The sequence below is a fragment of the Hesperophylax consimilis genome, chromosome 19, assembly GCF_061612785.1.
Source record: "Hesperophylax consimilis isolate HC1 chromosome 19, BYU_Hcon_1.0, whole genome shotgun sequence".
Classification (NCBI taxonomy): Eukaryota; Metazoa; Arthropoda; class Insecta; order Trichoptera; family Limnephilidae; genus Hesperophylax; species Hesperophylax consimilis.
Window position 1 is genome coordinate 32,798,814 of NC_142854.1, and position 20,267 is coordinate 32,819,080.

Below are 20,267 nucleotides of genomic sequence, written 5' to 3' on the forward strand. Positions count from 1 at the left end.
ATTGTCAGTAATCGCCTTTTTTGGATAAGGTCTAACTACTTCAGGAGTAAGAATAGCCTTTGATGAAGAAACATGTAGAGGATCGTCAGCATCAGACGCTGAAACTGGGTCGGCATCCAAAGTAGGAGTGTTGTAGGGTTGCAGTTTTGATGCTATATTTGTCGGCTGCTTTGCGTATAGATAAAGTCTTTGACAATACTTCACGTATTGCATCTTCAATGTTTTCTTCATTGATATTTTTTCTATCAGTTTTGGGTTTGTACGTGCCCACCATTTTCTGAAAAAAATAAAAAAAATAATAAAATAAACTATTATTTTTGACGGGGCACTTTAATACAATAAAGGGGCAGATTGATACGTATCATTGTACCCCGCACATTACCGTATCAAAGTGCCCCAAAGGACTTTTTCCACAAACAATTAATTTTTTCAAATATATAATAATCTTGCAATCAAAAACATTTTAAAATACAATAATAACTATATTTACTTACCTTTAGTAACAAAAAATAACAAAAACAACTAAGAGTATCCTCCTGAGACACAATTACATTTCACGTATTTTTTTTGTAGGCAGCGGCGCACGCCACTTCCAAAACGTCAGTGACCGTTGAGGCCCAACGGCAAACCGGCGGCGAGCGGTGTCACAACTGTCATTCTTGTGAATGTCCTTGCGCATTCTAGTGATGTGCCGGACTGTGTAGCGTTTATCGGTTTTGAGATATAGATACTGTACCAATGTGCCCCATGAATCAATGTGCCCCCCCTCCCCCAATGCCTTTTCAGAATTCGCGAATCATTTAATAGAATCTAATCATTCATTCGATAAAATCTCTGGAACTAAAATATTGCATAAAAATGGATCTGGAATTAGATTAAACAACTTAGAAGCCCTTGAAATAAAAAAAGCAGTTAATAATAATTTAAATATAATAGCTTCGTTGATTGTAAAATTAGCCAACAAATCTCTAATCTGACATGTACTTATATGTATAGTAAAACAATCATTTTGACAGGTATAAATATTTATATAATATATATAAAGGTATTAATTACATAAAATTAAAATTCGATTTCGTTGTATTGGATGACAGCCAGAATAATTTCTATTGATGACATTTTCTTTTTTTGGTATTCCTGATATGAGTGGCTAGAATTTTTACCATTTACTCTATGCAAATACTAGGTAGGTGGTACTATTTTAGCCAAGCCTGAAAAATAAAATAAAGGTATTTAGGTTTGTTTTATAAGTAAGGAAATATTTTAAAAAGGTTATTTTAGGTTAGGTTGGGTTATGCTAGGTTAGGTTATGTAGGTTAGGTTAGATTAGTATAGTTCAAGTTAGTTTATAGGTTAGGTTAGATTAAGTTGGATTATTATAGGTTAGGATAAGTCTGGTAATGTTAGGTTAGGTAACGTTAGTTTGAGTTATTATAGGTTAGGTTAGATTTTTATAGGTTAGGTTATGTTAGGATAGGTTAGGTTAGGATTGGTTCGGTTAGGTTAGGTTGGGTTAGGTTAGATTGGATTATTATAGGTTAGGTAAGGATATAGGTTAGGTTAGGTTGGATTATTATAGGTGAGGTTAGGTTAGGTCAGGTTAGATTATTATAGGTTAGGATAGGATATAGGTTAGGTTAGATTATTATAGGCCGGAATATTGTATTACATTATATTTTTTTAATTTACGTTTTTCAATTGTCTCTAGCCATTTCAGGAATACCGACAAAAGAAAATGTTATCAACAGAAATTATTCAGGCTGTCATCCCATACAGCGAAAGCGAATTTTCATTTTACGTAATTAAAAATTAAAAAGCTTAAATTAAAAATTTCCCAAATGCTGTTCGATTCCTTTTATAGTAATTAAGGTAAATCAGAATATAAATTTTAATAATAATATTTAAAAATATGTGTCCAGCGATTCCGAATATTTAGCTATGTTAATTTACCTTTAGCCATTTAGGCAATTATTCGAGAATGGTAAAGTTTTACCCGAACAACTGTCATTCTTATTATGCATAAACTCCTTCCTGTTCCGTGTTTTAACAATATATACTCACCCTCTCTCTGTGAATGACCTAATATCTATCTATTAAATGTAACTGTTGTTAGTATCACTAAAACTGGGCGAAGCCCAACCAAGTGCCGCCCGCAGGGCCTAGCAGAAAAAAACCCCCGGAGCGGGTTTTTAACTGCTAGTTAATATGAATACCGGTTAATTTACTTGAATTTGAATTGTCAAAATGGCAAGTCTCCGCTACCGTCTTCAATGAACGAGTGAATGAACTAATGAACGGAGCAGTCTGCGTGCAGCTATATTGTATATTGTGGCACCTTTTTAAATGGCCTTGATTTTACTATGAGAGTCTATGGTCGACTTGTCTGATTGGCATATCTGTGGCTTTCTTGAGGACAAACTTTTTCATATATCTATGGCTAGGATGTCCTGCAACATCAGAACACAGTCACGAATGGTTTATTTATGGTGGTGCCTAACTACCCTGATTCAGCACGGCCCGCCTGATGGCTGAGGAACTTTTTCTCCGTCGGGGGCTTTTGGATGTTTTTAGTATCGTTCTGAGAACTTAAAAAAGAAGTAACTCATAAGTTAAAACCAGTTTTGTGTTCAAAATGTAACCAAGAAATTCCAGTGGTGGAAACACCTTCTGAATCATTTTGAAAAAAAAATCATTATGGTGTTGAGAGTGCAGTTAAAAAAACCAAAATTGGATGGAACCATTTTCACGTGCTGGGTGTAGTTTTAATCAAAATAAGTTTTGTCTTCCGAGTGATGTGTTAAAATTTCAGTTGCGGATTTATCTGCTGATGCATTTCAAAGGAAACCGTTCTCATGTTCCGAGCGGAGTTTGATTTCTAGTTTCACACCATATGCTGCAAAATAGCGAGGAGAGTCATCTGCTTATTCCACGTGTGACGATTGTTAAAACTCTTTTGCAGAATATCACTGAGGAGACACTATTATCGTGTTGCTGGTGCACTTATATATTTCTAGTTGTAGACTCATTTGTGAATTTGACATTTAGTAACGCATTTTCTTTTATATTTCCACTGCACCCAGTGGCACTCGTCGCCGGCGCAACAAAGGCCAGCAAGCCTTGCACCATCAGTACCACTGCCAGAACAGTGGTGCTCCTTACCGGCGCAACAAAGGCCAGCAAGCCTTGCACCATCAGTACCACTGCCAGAACAGTGGTTCTCCTTACCGGCGCAGCAAAGGCCGGCAAACCCTGCGCAATCAGTACCACTGCTAGAACACTGAATACATCGGCATAGCAAAGGCCAGAGAGCACCTAAAAAATGGACTTACTGTAATAATGCGGGCTTCTGAAGAAATCATAGAATTCAATGCAATGTTTCACTCAAAAAATTATTACGTAAGCGCCAAAGTGGATTTTAATTTTTTGTGAAACGGAAAAAAAGTTAATCAAGTCAAGTGGTAGCAAATAAACATAGGCATAAAACAGTATTTTTTTATAATTATTTCTTATACGAATTCATAGTAAATTTAGTAATTAGCGCTTATATTTTTCATGACGTAATTAATAATTTTATTTTAATTATGATCAAGTCAAGCCATAGAACAAGCTTCAATGTATCCATGGTATAATTTTGGTATTGATAATAATAATTGGATGACTTGTATAGCGCCGTTTTTGTGCAAAATCCCCTCAAGGGCGCTGAAATCACCTCAAGGGCGCTCCTATACCGATTCGTAGTAAATAATAATCTAAATAGAGCTTTCACTTATAGCTTCTTTTTTTATTTTTTATTTCTATATATAATTTACAGTTTCACATAATTATTTATATTTGGTATATTTCAAACTTATAACTAAAATATGTTGTGTGTAAGGTAGGTTTGAGAAGGTGATACTGTATGTGAGTAATATTGTATGTTTCGTGAACACCTCACTAGGAGAACCTGTGCTGAGGTGTTTACGTGGTTATGTATAGGTGTGACAAGTATTAATGTGTTTTAGAAGAAAGTTTTTATTATTTATAAGTTTTAATTTTAATTTTTTAATTTTTATGGTTTTTGTAAAAAGAATATTCATAATAAATATGTAAAAAAAAATATGTTAATATATATTAACATATATGTAAGTGCATATATTTGTATTGTAAGTGTGAGTATAGTTGATAAAATCTCGAAAAACGTGTTTATTTATTATATACTTTTTATGGTTTAGTTATGTTTGGTTTGGAGTTATTATGTTTTGAAAAAATAAAATATCTTGGTTTTTGATCCAGGCTGTGATGTGTTTTTTGTGAATGTTTGCGGATGTATTTGCAGTTAGTAGTTGCTTCAGAGTAATGGGCATACAATTAAACAGTTTAGTAGCATAGTATTGAAAGTGTCTTTGTCCGTGTGTGGTGTGTGTTATCGGTATGTTTAGTGTTTTATTTGTTAAGGATCTGGTTTTTAACGAGGCTTCACCTTAACACTTTATTACAAAGATAAAATAAATACATAGTGCAGAAACAATCTATCAAGGACTGTTAAGAAAGACATACATTTTTTAAATCGTTATTTTTATGAGTTGATTTATCAATACTTTACCCCCCCATACGGGCATTTACAAACATGCTTTAATAATAATAATAATATTTTATTCCAGAATGTGGGGAGGTTAGTGCAATCCCACACGTCCTATATAGATATACATTTTTTTTGCTAAATACATAATAATTTAGTTGAAGTTATCCTGAAGTACAGATTTATTTTTTTATTTATTTATTACAAGTAATTTTTTTAACATTACAAATGATAACAATATGCAGACTTATATATTTTTTTCGTTATTATTCTACTACTCCATAATTTGAGCTCCAGGAGCTTGTGTTTATGTAATAATCAAAACTTATGATATAAATACAAACATAAACATAGTTTGGCGCAATCCGTATTACATATACCATCATTTACACAATTTATAGAATGAATTGTTATGTTAATTAGGTTATTTGGCACATCTTCTTGTAGATTGAAAGGAAAACCATATGTTTTTTCTTCGTTGAGAGATAATAAATTGCCATTGAACCATTTTTTTATAATCGTCATGTCTTGATTGGCTGCATTGGTAATTTCGTTCCATGTCTTTTTTTCGATAAATATTGCAGTGTCGTCAGCAAAGGATATAAATTTACCATTAAGTGATAATTTAAACACATCTTTAACGTAAATTATAAATAAAATTGTTCCAATAACAGTCCCTTGGGGAATTCCAAATTCTAAAGTTGCATCCACACTTGTGAGTTATTAAATGTACTTTTTGGTTTCTTTGAGTTAGATAGCTTTGTAGCCAATACCTAACCTTACCAATAATACCGATATAATTTAATTTATTAATTAGTTTTGTATGGAAGATACTGTCAAAAGCCTTATGTAAATCAATGAAAATGCCAAGGCATTTTGGACATTCTTAGAAGAAAATAAAATAATTAATTATAACCAATTCGGATTAAAAAAAAATACAAGTACTCACGACGCGATAGCAAAAATAACCAACTATTTATATACGGCCCTAGATTCCGATAAAAAATGTCTTGCCATATTTATAGACCTTAAAAAAGCTTTCGACAGCATATCACATAAAAAAATAATAAGTTAATTAAAATCAGTAGGGATTAGTGGAAAAGTCTTAGCATGGATAACTAGTTATTTACATAAAAGAACTCAAAATATAGCGACTTTTCAATACTCCAAGGTACGGTTTTGGGACCATTGTTATTTATTATATATGTCAATGGTATATTCAATATTTCCAAATATGGAGATATTGTCTCTTACGCTGACGATACAGTCCTACTACTAAAAGCAAACACCTGGTCTGAATTAAATAACATGGCAAATACAGATATCAATGAACTAAAATTATGGTTTGATGAAAACCTGTTGACTTTAAATTCTAAAAAAACTTAATATTTACCATTTTTCATTAAAAAACAAGAAACACCTAAAGAAATAAACATAATTTTCCTCTCTGTGAAAAACACAGAAAACCACAAATGGAATATGTTATGTACAAACATAGAAAGCAAGACCGATATTAATTTCCTAGGCATAACAATAGACCAGCGCTTAAAATGGTTCCCACATATAAATATTCTGAACGACAGAATAAGGAAACTAACATAGGTATATATTTAGATGTTTAAGAGATATTTTAAACGAAAAATTACTTAGAACCACATACTTCGCTTTCTGTCAATCAAATACAATACGGCATTATAGGCTGGGGCGGTACATATAAAAATGAAACACAAACAATTTACATATCACAAAAACTAATGATAAAAACCATATTAAAAAAAACCCTATTCATATTCGTCCGAACTTTTATTCAAACAATTTAAGGTCAGAAAATTAAGTGCATTATACTTCTACCATGCAACATTACAAATTTATAAAAACAAAATTCAATATAAAATTGCACCCTTTAAAAATAATAGAAATCTTAGACAAACGTCCATACTTCCTACTCCTAAATGTAAAAAAAACAATAGGACAGTTCAACCATGAATATCTCGGAGTTAAATTTTTTAACTCATTACCAGTAAAAATTAGAAACATGAATGCAAATATAAATGAATTCAAAAGCCACCTTAAAAAGTATTCCGAACAGTTGAACTGAATCATATCAAATATAAACCAATATAACAACACCCCCCATACACACAAGCCCTGCTTATTTATGGGGGTACATCAAATACTTATACTGTATTATATTATGTAATTAATAACTGTTTTATATTGTGTAATGTAATTCGTGCACCTATATTTTTTTAATAATAAAAAAAAAATTAAAAAAATCTAAAAATATGCAGCTTAGTAAATTAATAAAGAATTAACCCCATTTTTAAAAACAGTTCCTCAAATATAAATAAAATTCGGTCGAACTGATTTGATTGTGCATTACTCAGTCTGCCATATTACACAATATTATTACAAAAAAAAAACTTAAAAAAAAGGGAAAAAAAAAAGTTTTTTTAATCTAAGGCATGGTATATAGTTGAAGTTAGTTTTGCAATGGCATCATGAGTGCCTAGTTTCTCTCGAAATTCAAATTGGCTAGGACTAAAATTATATTTTATTTTTCAATATAGTACAAGAGATCCTTTTTTACGATCTTTTCGAAAAATTGTTTGATACAAGAGATATTTCTTCAGGGCTGCCAGATCTAAAAACGGGTGTTACAATAGATTTTTTATAAACGGAGGGGAATATTCCACTATTCAAACTAATATTTATAATGTGTGTAATTGGAATGCTTAATAATTCGTTGTTACTTTTCAATATTATATAAAATTCATAAGATTAAAAAATTCAGTTTCTATATTGTTTTTTTTATAAGAAAATGCTTCTTAATTCATTCATTAATGTAAATTCATTTAATCAATGTTTTCAGTAAATTCACTCGCTGCATTGGTACTTCTACCACTACGATGTTCGAATAGCAGGATTTAACAAATACCAACACTAATTCTATTAATAGCACAAGATATCACGAAGTAGCTATATTCTGGTATGCAACATTTATTGTATTCGCTTGTGAATGCTTCAGTTAATACTATAACGTCCGGATTATAATTTAGTAAATTAATTGAGAGTAAAAATTCATTGAAATTTTGTTTCATTGATCTTATATGTATATATAGTACTGAGAATGAATTCGGTATTTTATCCACGATTTTATTACATTAGCAGTATAGACATATCAAATACAATTATGACAATGTGCATAAGTCTAATGAAGTATCATTGATTATTGTTACTATCTATAATCAAAAACAGATCAAAGTCTTTGCTATGTACCCAATAATAGTATCTACATTTTTAAAGTTCTAAAAATGTGAATAATAAATTAAACAAATGGTACATGAACTATTCTAAACAATTTGAGCACATAATCAACGTTTTCTGTTCGATGTACTGTGCAAACTGGTTTAATACAAAATATGTTTACTGATTATTCTCGATCTTCTACTATGTTCTGAGCAAAATCTACAGCTTCTAGTTGAAGATGAGTCTATGGAATTTGATAAGACTTTTTTTGTTCACCTGATTCATCTAGAACTGTAAGATTTTACATATAATAGAATATTAAATTGTCTGTACAGATGGCGAGCAAATTTGAACGTTTTATGTGACATCTCTTATTCTCACAAATAATTAAAAGGAAATAGTCATATGAACGTGGGTTGACCTAATTGGAATGCCATAATGTGTTGGTTTCTCTGTCAATTCATAAGACTTTTGCTGTCTCGTCTATCGAAATGTGTTGATATTTAGAAAAACATTTATTATTTTATACATAATATTTTTGATATTTTCTAATTGAATACAATATTAGCGATTTCTGAACGAAACTCTGAAACAGAAAAATCAGAAAAGGATACGGTCACATCTAGGACAATACATTTGATATTTTCGATGGATGCAAAAATATGTGATTTAGGAATACCTAAAATATCGATTTAATTTTAAATGTATTAAAAGGAGAATTTGCAAATTGAAAGAGCGTGGAAGTCTGTTGTTGCATTATGGAAAAGTAATGTTTAAGGTCCTTGAGTCAGCGTGTGACATTTATGAAACACCATTTCGTGAGTGTAAATAGTTACAGTCGGAACATGAAAAGGATTTCTGCATGCTGTGAAATGATTACCAATAATTACATTATACATCTCGGACAGAAAAATGATTTTTCTCTACCATGAGTAGAGATCTCACTTTTTAATATAAGTGTGTTTGTCGGAAGTGACTTGCCAGGTAAGTATGTTTTGGTATCTTTTCTAAATAACAAATATAGATCCTAGGAAATAAATTGTACAGCGCCCTTGAGGTGATTTTTCACAAAAACGGCGCTCTACAAATTATCCAATTATTATTATTATGAGCGAGAATGTGACATTTTTAATATTCATTCCCAAATAAATATGGATAACTGGATCAGAAAGGCGAATACAGATTTAATACAGAATAGGTGGGTAGGTGCCTTTTTAAATGTGATTTTACTGAGCAGGAGTAGTAACAATGGTCACATGATAAAGGTTTTTCTCGAATATGAGTAAGAATGTGACGTTTTAAATCTCCATTTTCGGAACATGAATAGCTGCATTAGGTACATGAATAAGGTTTTTCTCTAGTATGTGTGCGTAAATGCACTGTTAAACTTGATTTGTTAAGACAGGAGTAGTTACACAAGGAACACGGATAAGGTTTTTCCCCAGTATGTGTGCGTAAATGCACTTTTAAACGTGATTTGTTTGAACAGGAGTAGTTACATAGGGAACACAAATAAGGTTTTTCCCCAGTGTGTTTACGTAAATGCACTGTTAAATGTGATTTGTTTGAACAGGAGTAGTTACATAGGAAACATGAATATGGTTTTTCTCCAGTATGTGTGCGTAAATGCACTGTTAAATTTGATTTTTTTAAACAGGAGTATTTACATAGGGAACAAGAATAAGGTTTTTCTCCAGTATGGATAAGAATGTGAGAATTTAAACTTTTCTTATCAATAAATGAATAGCTGCAGAAGGTACATGAATAAGGTTTTTCTCCAGTATGTGTGCGTAAATGCACTGTTAAACTTGATTTGTTAAGACAGGAGTAGTTACATAGGGAACACGAATAAGGTTTTTCCCCAGTATGTGTGCGTAAATGCACTGTTAAACGTGATTTGTTTGAACAGTAGTAGTTACATAGGGAACACAAATAAGGTTTTTCCCCAGTGTGTGTACGTAAATGCACTGTTAAATGTGATTTGTGTGAACAGGAGTAGTTACATAGGGAACATGAATAAGGTTTTTCTCCAGTATGGATAAGAATGTGAGAATTTAAACTTTTCTTATCAATAAATGAATAGCTGCAGAAGGTACATGAATAAGGTTTTTCTCCAGTATGTGTACGTAAATGTACTTTTAAACGACATTTTTGTGAACAGGAGTAGTTACATAGGAAACATGAATAAGGTTTTTCTCCAGTATGTGTGCGTAAATGCACTGTTAAATTTGATTTTTTTAAACAGGAGTATTTACACAGGGAACATGAATAAGGTTTTTCTCTAGTATGGATAAGAATGTGAGAATTTAAACTTTTCTTATCAATAAATGAATAGCTGCAGAAGGTACATGAATAAGGTTTTAATCCAGTATGGGTGCGTAAGTGCTCTACCAAATGTGACGTGCGTGAGCAGGTGTAGTTACACTGGGAACATGAATGAGGTTTTTCTCTAGGGTTCATCTTCAGGCCCGTTATAATTTCTGGAAAAATGGCATATAAAGTTTAATACGTAGTTATTATAATGAAATAAAAAAAATGATTAAAGTGAATAAAGACAAAAAAAAATGATTGTTCTGCTTTTTATATCGGAAAAATGGCCCGGAATGTCAACTTAAGAGTAAAAGAACATATACGATGTTTAAACAATAATGCCTTTTCAGAATTCGCGAATCATTTAATAGAATCTAATCATTCATTCGATAAAATCTCTGGAACTAAAATATTGCATAAAAATGGATCTGGAATTAGATTAAACAACTTAGAAGCCCTTGAAATAAAAAAAGCACTTAATAATAATTTAAATATAATAAATCACCAAATTAATTTATCTGATAGTCCCATATTAAATATATTCCGCCGCTGAAAGTGTTATTTCCTCCCCCCCCCTCCCTCCTCATCATCCTTAATAATTTGTCTCCACCTTTTCTATTTGCATCTCTTTCTATCTGTTTTGTTTCTCTTTCACTAATTGTTTTCATTTACCTATATTTATATGTGCCTGTATCTAATTAGCTTTAGTTGATATTTAGCCCTGATGAAGCTTGGGACAAGCGAAACCCGGTTGGCTATCGTTATTAATTCAAAAATAAAGTGGTGTCTTACTAAGTGTATGTTTTTTCATACAAAAAACTCTTTTACCTGCAGGTCTTTCAGAGCGCTCTAAGCAATATTTTTTAATATTCGGCAGGTCTATGTCTATCACTGTATAAGGTATTCCCACTCTGTCTTCTTTTCGGGTTCCTGATTCTACCTCGATGGGTACAGTCTCCGCATTAATGCTACCTGGAATAAAAAAAAACATCAACAATATATTTAGAAGATGTATGCAGCGATGCTACTAGAACATTCGGGAACGTTCGCTCCTGCAAACGCATCGCAGCTAGAATTCTCTAATTACATTCGGCACAGCAGAGGCGGCTCTGGGGTTCCGGAAGTGGGAGGTATGGTAAAAACGCTAATACATGTAATTAATTTGCCTGTACTCACCTTTTCTGAAGCCGGCAGCACAATATTGTTTTATTTAACTTTTTTTTTCTTATCTCTAATTATTAACACATATTACTTTAATATACATTTTATTAATGAATTTTGTTAACACCGATGCGGAGTTTCCCTATAATTTAAAAAATCTACAAATATCTGTACCAAGATAGTTGCATTGGGTAGGTATAGAAGTGATGTGACTGATCTTGTTGATTCTAATACTAAAAAATGATAAAAAAGCACTCTAAAATTTCTCGTATATTAAATCAATCCTCCTTTCTTTACTCCTGCGAAATAAACAATTACACGGCTGGGAAAATGATCTATTTTCGAAACATATATTTTTTCTCGATGCTAAGCATTGCAAGTGAGCATAGTCTATCTTGACTCATTGTATTTCTAAAAAATGTTTTAAATCGTTTAAGAGTTAAAAAAACATATTTAACTTTTAACTGTTGTCATTGGGATCACGCAAATAAATTTTAGAACTTTTATTTTTACTGAAAATATTTCTAGAAAATCATTGGTCATAGTTTTAGGGAAAAGACGCAAGAGTGCAACTTAATGGAAGAGGAGAACGTGAATGAGATCTGGAAAGTGATAAAGACGAAGATTATAACTACGGCAGAGGAAACTATAGGCAAGGAAAAACCCCAAGCAAGGAAGGAATGGATAACCGATGAGATCCTAAATATGATAAAAGATAGAAGAGAGCTCAAAAATGATAAAAGAGCTGAATCACAAAAGGAATATAAAGTGCTGAGAAACAAAATAAATAGAGAGTCAAGAATAGCCAAAGAAACATTCTACCAGAATAAATGCGATGAGATAAACGACGACCTCAAGAGAGGAAATGTAGAAAGAGCTCACGCTGCGGTGAAAGACTTCTTTGGGATGAGAGTTGGAAAAGGTAATGCAATAGAAGGAGAAGACGGTAAAATACTCTTCGAAAATGACCAAATAGGAGAAAGGTGGAAAAGATATCTCGAAATGCTGTACAATGGAAAGGGAAATTGTGACAACGAAACATTGATAGAAAGAGAAAATGAGGTAGACGCAGATGATTTGGGAGATCCAATCACTAGAGAAGAGTTTGACCTCGCACTGAAAAATCTCAAAAACGGGAAAGCACCCGGAATCGATGACGTTCCGGCTGAACTAATTAAGCCAGCAGGAATAGGAACCACAGATGCCCTGTTTAAAATGATACAAACCATGTATAAGACTGGAGAGATACCAGAGGATTTTGAGAAATGCCTAATTGTCGCATTACCAAAGAAGGTAGGCACGACGAAATGTGAACAACACAGAACTCTTAGCCTAATATCCCATGCCTCAAAAATATTGACTAATATCATTCTAAAAAGAATCGAACCAAAAGTAGAGAACATCCTTTCCGGAGACCAGTATGGCTTTAGAAGAGGTGTAGGAACCAGAGAAGCAATATTGTCGCTACGAATACTACTAGAAAAAAGAATAAAAAGAAACCAAAACACATTCATCGCATTCATAGACCTGGAGAAGGCTTTCGACAAAGTAGAATGGAAAAGACTTTTCGAGATTCTGAAGAAAATTGACATAAAATATAGAGATAGAAGAATAATCCAGGCGCTATACAAGAATGAGGCCGCTATAATTAGATGTGACAATGAAACAAAAGAAGCTAGTATAAGACAAGGGGTGAGACAGGGATGTTCTCTGTCACCTGTTCTTTTTAATGCTTATATACAGAGTGCGATTGATGACTTGAGAGAGAGAATGAGTCACAGAAAAGGTGTAAAGATACACGGGCAAAAGGTGGATATGATAAGGTTTGCTGACGATATTGCTTTGGTTGCTGAAAGCGAAGAAGAACTGCAAGAGGCCTTAACAACCATGCAAAGCATTCTTCAAAACAACTACAACATGAAGATAAACAAAGACAAAACAAAGCTGCTGACTGTAGGCCGAATGCAACATCAGATGAGAGTAAAGATGGCAGGAGTTCCACTAAAGAACACCAAGGAGTTTGTCTACCTCGGGAGCAAAATAACATGGGACGGTCGGTCTAAGAGCGAGGTCAACAGCCGTATACATCAGGCTAGGCTTGCATTCAATAAAAGGTCGAAAATAATAGAATCCAATAATATAGACCTAAAACTAAGAATACTCCTCATCAAGACCTATGTATGGAGTATCTTGATGTACGGCTGCGAAACATGGTGCCTATCCGAAAGAGATAAACGGAGACTAGAGGCTTTTGAGATGTGGTCCTATAGAAGACTGTTAGGAATTTCCTGGAGAGACCATGTTACAAATGAGGAGGTTCTCCAAAGAATCGAAGGAGGAAGGCACCTGCTCAAGACCTTGTCCGAAAGGCGTGCAAGATGGATCGGCCATGTTATACGACAAGAAGGCCTCTTGCATGTCATAATAGAGGGTATGACCGAGGGGACCAACTCTAGGGGACGCCCACGCCGAGAGTACCTGGAGGACCTGCTGGTGGACGTGCGCTGCTCATCATATGCAGAAGTGAAAAGAGCCGCAAAAGACAGGGAAGAATGGAAGAGGAGAGTCGATAAAATTGCTGCAAACCAATCCCAGGATTGAAACCAGAGAGAGAGAGAAGTGTAAGCATGGTGTAACTCATTACGTTGGTAAAACACTATTAACTCAGTTTTTAACTTTGAAGAATCAATTTCGTCAAAGTCATCCAATAAACTTATTTGTGCTGTTGTAAAACACTGAATAAATTCAGCAAAATTATCTATCAGTATTATATTTATATTATTTTTTATATCCCTTGGTAAAATATTTTTCTGTTTTCAGTCTTACTGGTTTAAAACAAATGTGAATAATTGTATGCATAATATATACAAATGTACATACTTAATTTATATTTGAAACTTTGCTTTATTTACAATAGCAGGTGTTATTATTTGCATTTGACGTTAACCATCGTATTAGCATTTGATTTATTTTGTATATAGTTATGCTATTATTCATGTATTATGTTACACTAACATACATAAATTGACAATTTCCCCTGTAAAAGAATGATAGGGCGTTAATGAATAATAATAAATAATAACTCCAACATAATTAATAATCAAATAAATTTAACTGATGGTAAAATATTACCTCCCCTGAAACTCTTTTCCCTTCCCCTTACCTACCTCTTCTATAAAATTTTGTATCCCTGTTTTCTATTTGAATCTCTTTCTGTCACTAATAAGATGTCTTCGTCACTATAAGTCTCTTTCTCTCGTTGTATTTTCTTATTAATATAAAATGTGTCTGTATGTAATTACAATGAGTTAGTATAATAGCCCTGATGAAGCTTAAGATAAGCAAAACCCGGTTGGCTATCGGTTATCAATTCAAAAGTGGTGTATTAAAAACTGTGTTTTTTCATTCAACTTTATCTGATAACCGATAAGAAGTTTTTGGGATGTTTTACTTTTGTAATGAAATATGGCGAGAGTATAAAATATTCAAAATAATGATAAAAAGCAGCTGTCCTGACTGAATCCGTCTGAAAAACATCTTTGATTTACGGAATGCAACTTACTAGTTAGCTGAACACTCTCGACATACTGCAAACATTCCTTCTTCACATCTTGAAGGTCGATTTGTATATCTGTATACTCCATTTCACATGAGCTTTCTTCCTGCGACCATGGTTCGTTCTTAATAGAAACACTCTCTGTGTTGGGAAGATCCATGGCACTGCTGTGATACCGTCGTGTTATGTGATGGTAATTGTTCTCAGCTGAAAATAAATAAAGCCTGTTACAAAACGTTTCTACACAAAAATGTGGTATAATATATACATTAAAATAAAACCAAAGTTGACAGAGACTGAGACTTGGCCCCAGCAACGCGTGGCAGGGTACAGGTACCATATAACATAACATATAAGTTCCAATATTTTCATTTAATTTTAATAGTGATATTGCTATTTTATTTGTTTAAACGTATTGATTTTAGCTGACGATCTAAAAAACTTCAAAGTTGTAAAAACAATAGAAGACAGTTTAACTTCAAATAAACTTATATCATAAGATTGATGCAAGCAACAAACTTTAGGTATCTAAACTGCGTTGAAACGTAAATGCGACATAACAAGATTTTACAAGCTAATTAAACATTTCAACTATGAGAATAAAATAAACAATACTTCCTTTGCCCCTGTCAATGAAATTACTTATTTTGACAATATTTCACGAATCCAAATTACAATCCACTCCAATTCCATGGAAAATGTTGAACCAAAATTTCTTAGATATATTAATTAGGTCTATTGAAATCATGAATTAAGAGACTAAAGAATTAATTAGAAGATAGAAGACTTATTTACGACTTGATTTTCATATTATAAACAATTGTTTATGGTATTATAGACAGCACCGGTTTGCCAAGACAAGTTGCATCGCATGAACTGACGTGAATAACTCGTTCCAAAAATTCTATTTGATAATGATCAAGTATACGTCATTTGGCTACTCGCTTTTACCTAGCGTGCATACAGTTGGTAATGCTTATGAGAAGTACTAGATGTGTAATCGCAATATTTGCGATTGCAGAAAATGTGATATTCAGAAAGTATCGTTAAAAGATGCACTTTCCGTAAAATTAAATCATTCTCGAGTATTAAGCCAAAATGAGTGCAGAACTGTCAGTTGGAATTTGGATTGGTGTAGTTTTACGTGGGTCAAAACAGTTTTTCATATTAGAAGTACATAATATTAGTATGGCAAATGTATCCCTAAGGTTAAAGAAAACAAAAATGATTTAATAATTTAAGGGTGAAAAAATGAAACGCAAATAGTGACGTCTATTTTGATATTGGGTGTAAATGCGAGACAAAATGTGACATTATTATGACTTATACTAAATGGAATCCGGTACACTATTTAACCCAGGTTTAAGATTAAATGAAGTTACAAATCGCGTGGTTTTATTGTGTGACAGCGGCCGTAAGTCAACAATGAACAAACGCATGTCCTCTAACCCGTCACGACACGTGTTTATCTGTTTGGTGTTGGGTAGCTCAATATGTTATAATAAGAATGCTGTAAAAATTGATCAAGCAATATATTCTTTCAATAAACAATCACCAATTAAGGAATTTAGGTGTTACTTATTCAATATAACTAGAACCTACTTACGTAAAGGTGAAGTGCGGCTGTCACTTTCAAACGTTGAAGAAACGTCACTAAAGAAGTAGAAGTACTTCAACTATTAAAACTTTGCTTGAAATGTGTTGGTTATTGAAATAATCACAAGCAACATAAATTTAACACCATATAAATAATAATTTCTGGCGACAAGAAACAACGACAGAGACAACGAATATTGACTGACTGACGCATAACGCATAAATAAACCACTCGCTAGTTAGCTAGCTAAGCTAGCTTTTTGTAGGGAGAAATTTCGTCCACTATATAACCATAGATCTGCCGATGACGTCATCATGGCCATTAAGACAAGGTAAAGGATAGCGATGGGCGGAATCGATGAATCATCGATGGTTTACTCGATCTTTTTTACCATTCGAAATATCTCGATTCATTGTCAGAATTAATTCGAATGCAACTCCGAGACAATCGTTTTGAAACGTCATCGAAAGTCGTCGCTGTGATTGGTCAGAAATAATCGATGCCAGCCAAGCGTTGTGATTGGTCAGAATTAATTCGAATGCACGGTCCGAAATAATCGTTTTCAAATGTCATCGAAAGTGGAATCGAGACAATCGCTCTGAAATGTCAGAAATCATTCGAATGTTCAGTCCGAGACAATCGTTTTCAAACTGTCAGAATTCGTTCGAAAACGCAAATCGATTCTCACATTCGAGAGGTTATATTTCGAGATGTCAAAATATCTCAGATTACTTGACAAACGAAATATTTTATAAGTACATTGTTGGCTGCCTACTGAAGCATGTTGATGTTATAATCAACCTCGTGTGTGAATTGTAAATTATGAATTAATACTTTTAGGTGACGATTTACGTTTCCAGTAGGTATAGTTTATGTGTAAAAGATTTTCATGGTGATAGTTTTTCACAATTGAAGGTTTAATACCTACCTATGTTATTTTTAGGTTATGTATCGTCTATTCGGGACATTCGGGTAGTGTATATTTAAAATAAAATAAACCAATAAATTAGCAAACACCATTTTTATATTTAATGCTGATCGGGTTTCACTAAACCGTAGCTTCTTCGGGCAGTATACAATATTCAGTATGTATTAAACTCATCAAGTGACATGTGTTCGTTCATATAAACATAATTTATCTGCTACCTATGCTACGAACAAATATATTTAATTTATTTGAAATTAACATGAATGAAATTAACATCGGTGTCTCTTAGTTAGTAATTAAAATGAAACGCTTTCTGTTGTAAAATAACTTTATTTACTTAATAATAATTTGTGAATTGCATACAAATTACAAATGAATGAATGGTTTGTTTTGGGTTCTAGTAGGCGCCTACAACGTACATGAGATTTAGAGGTTATTTTTAACAAAACGGCATATAATTATTATCTTATTAGAGGTACATTATAAATATTATTAATGGGAATTTGTACCTACTGGCTACACTAAGTAGCTATTCAGCAGGAGCTTACAATATTATATAATAAAACAGATATCAAAGTACAGCAAATGAAAATTACAGCACAATAATAATGTACATAATAAGATACAGGTACCCAAAATTAAATCTTAATAATTAAAAAACTTGTATAATTATTTATTTTAATTGTACGTATGTAGATATTCGAATCTTATTAATTATTTATAAAAATGTTAATTGCATATGCATACATATTTGAAATTCGTGGCTAACAGGAATAATACTAATGTTGCTAGCAGACAACAAGGGAATCATTGCCAGGAATGAAAATTAGTGATTGAAATTTCGCTAGTACCTGCTTACCAAAAATATTGCCATACTAATGAAAATAAATTACAACCGGAATATGCAAACAATTTTTTTTACGATTGGAATAGTCTTGATATTCGAGTTTCTATTTTCGAATCCTACCCCCCCCCCCCCTCCCCCGACGGCCCCTGTCCGTAGCTATTGCTACCGCACTCCGAGCGATTCATTCGAATGGATCATTCGACTCTTTTGATGTTTCGGTTAAAAAAAATCGATTATATAAATATTTCGATCATTCCATCACTAGTAGAGGAACAAATAAAAAATGGCAATATGATGATCGTGTTGTGCCATTCATCAGCCTAAAACATTATTTTAAAAATAAATGTCATAAATGTTAACAGATTCTCTCAGGATGAAAAATTTCATAAGATTATTTGATTTTTTAATTTTTTTTAATAAATTGATATGTCCCTAGGTATCTACGTGACTTGAATTCAAGGAACGACCAAATTGTAATTTTACACTCAGATGGAGGCGGTAGTTCGTATTATTAGACTTAAATATTTAGTGGTATAGAATGGCCGGAAACCGATGTAAAAAAATAGAAAGCCAACCTAAGGATACACCCATTATAGACCCTCATAAAGTCATAAAAGTGAAATGGGAAAATGTTAAGCCAGCGACCCAAGGGTAATAAAACCCTTCGCCCAATGCTAGACTTTATTGCAATCATTTGAAGGTCGTATTGTAAAAATGTAATTTTTAAATATTTAACAATAATTATAAATCTCTACAAATACCTAAGAGTAATTGTAAACTTAGGTTAAGAATTTAATTTGCAACCAGATATCAAGTGTATGTTTGCATAATATTAAGATACCTAATATATATTATAAATTTTGAACTTTAAGTTAATCGGAAGACCAGATTCAGCCAGCCAGCGCCATCTAGCTGTGAGAATGGCGACGCCAGCGCCATGGACCCGAACAACGTACCAAAGTGGAGTAAAGCGGAACCATTATAGTTTAGCACCCCACCACAGGCGTGCGACGGTCGCCGGATCACGCGGCTGAAGACAGATTTTTCAACAACCAACAGATACCATCTCGCCTCCGCAGAGGAACCTCCTGCCCTCCCCCTTGGAGCGGTCGCCGAGGCTCTTCCCGTAACCCCGCGAAATTCTGCCCAGGAAGCCAGAGTGGTAGCCAGACTTTCTCCCATGAAGCTGCCCTCTCAGGACTCGCTGCCTGCCGACTCCGCCCTTCGGAGCCTTGGCCCAGTCTCAACTGATTCCGCCCTTCGGAACCAGCCCAAGTTGAAGCTTGTGTTATCAGTGATAAGTGCGAACGTGGAGATCCGCGAATCCAGAATCATCGTAAAGAAAAGTGCCTGATTAATTTTGGTATGTTTAGTTAGTAACGCGACCCAACTTTTAAAGACATTGAATGAACAATAATTTAGGATTAAGGAACGGATAATTAATTTTAAGAATTAAAATTAAGAATAATATTAAGCCTAGATTTAAACTAACCCTTAACTTTGTACACTTTTTTTAATAAATGTTTAATTTTGTTTGTAACTAAGTAACCTATTTTTTTTACTCGTTCCTCCTTTTCTTTTACATGCACAGTGTTAATATTAAACTCCCTTGAGTATAGTAATAACAAAATAATTAACAATTTATAGAGTAATGTTTAATAATCCTTAATGTTAACTAAAATAACTTTTCACTGCTTTTGATTTTTTTTTAATATTCCTCTTCTATAAAAGCTGGCGCTTCTGTTTAGAAAAGTGGTGAGCATCAAGATGATGAATATTTAGTGTTTGTAATTATGATTTAGGAATTTAAAATTTATAGTTAATTAAAAAGATAGTTTCATCATTTAGGTATTTTTAGATTGAACTTCTCTTTAATTGCTTTTAGGAGGTGTTTATCGTTTTCAATTTTTCTGATATTTTCGGGTAGGCTGTTGACGTTTTTTTTCCATAGATATATGTAATGATGTTAAGCAAAAGTGGTGTTATATTTTTGTGTTGAAAAAATATATTTTTGACGAGTACGACTTTCAGTTAAAAAGCTGTGATTATGTTTTTTTTATT

The 20,267-nt window shown here is 33.0% G+C and overlaps 2 protein-coding genes across 2 annotated transcripts; one reads left to right on the forward strand and one right to left on the reverse strand.

Annotated features, from left to right (window-relative positions):
- Window positions 1-2,497: 2,497 nt before the first annotated feature.
- Window positions 2,498-11,181, reverse strand: LOC149415167 (uncharacterized). Its single transcript, XM_089643026.1, has 6 exons — window positions 11,178-11,181; window positions 10,946-11,089; window positions 10,024-10,287; window positions 9,223-9,939; window positions 3,072-3,249; window positions 2,498-2,585 (listed from the first exon to the last, which is right to left on the reverse strand). The coding sequence occupies exons 1-6, from the start codon at window positions 11,179-11,181 to the stop codon at window positions 2,498-2,500; spliced, it is 1,395 nt and encodes a 464-aa protein (XP_089499152.1).
- A 673-nt stretch (window positions 11,182-11,854) lies between these two features.
- LOC149415168 (uncharacterized) lies at window positions 11,855-19,336 on the forward strand. Its single transcript, XM_089643027.1, has 3 exons — window positions 11,855-12,571; window positions 13,022-13,358; window positions 19,266-19,336. The coding sequence occupies exons 1-3, from the start codon at window positions 11,855-11,857 to the stop codon at window positions 19,334-19,336; spliced, it is 1,125 nt and encodes a 374-aa protein (XP_089499153.1).
- Window positions 19,337-20,267: the final 931 nt, after the last annotated feature.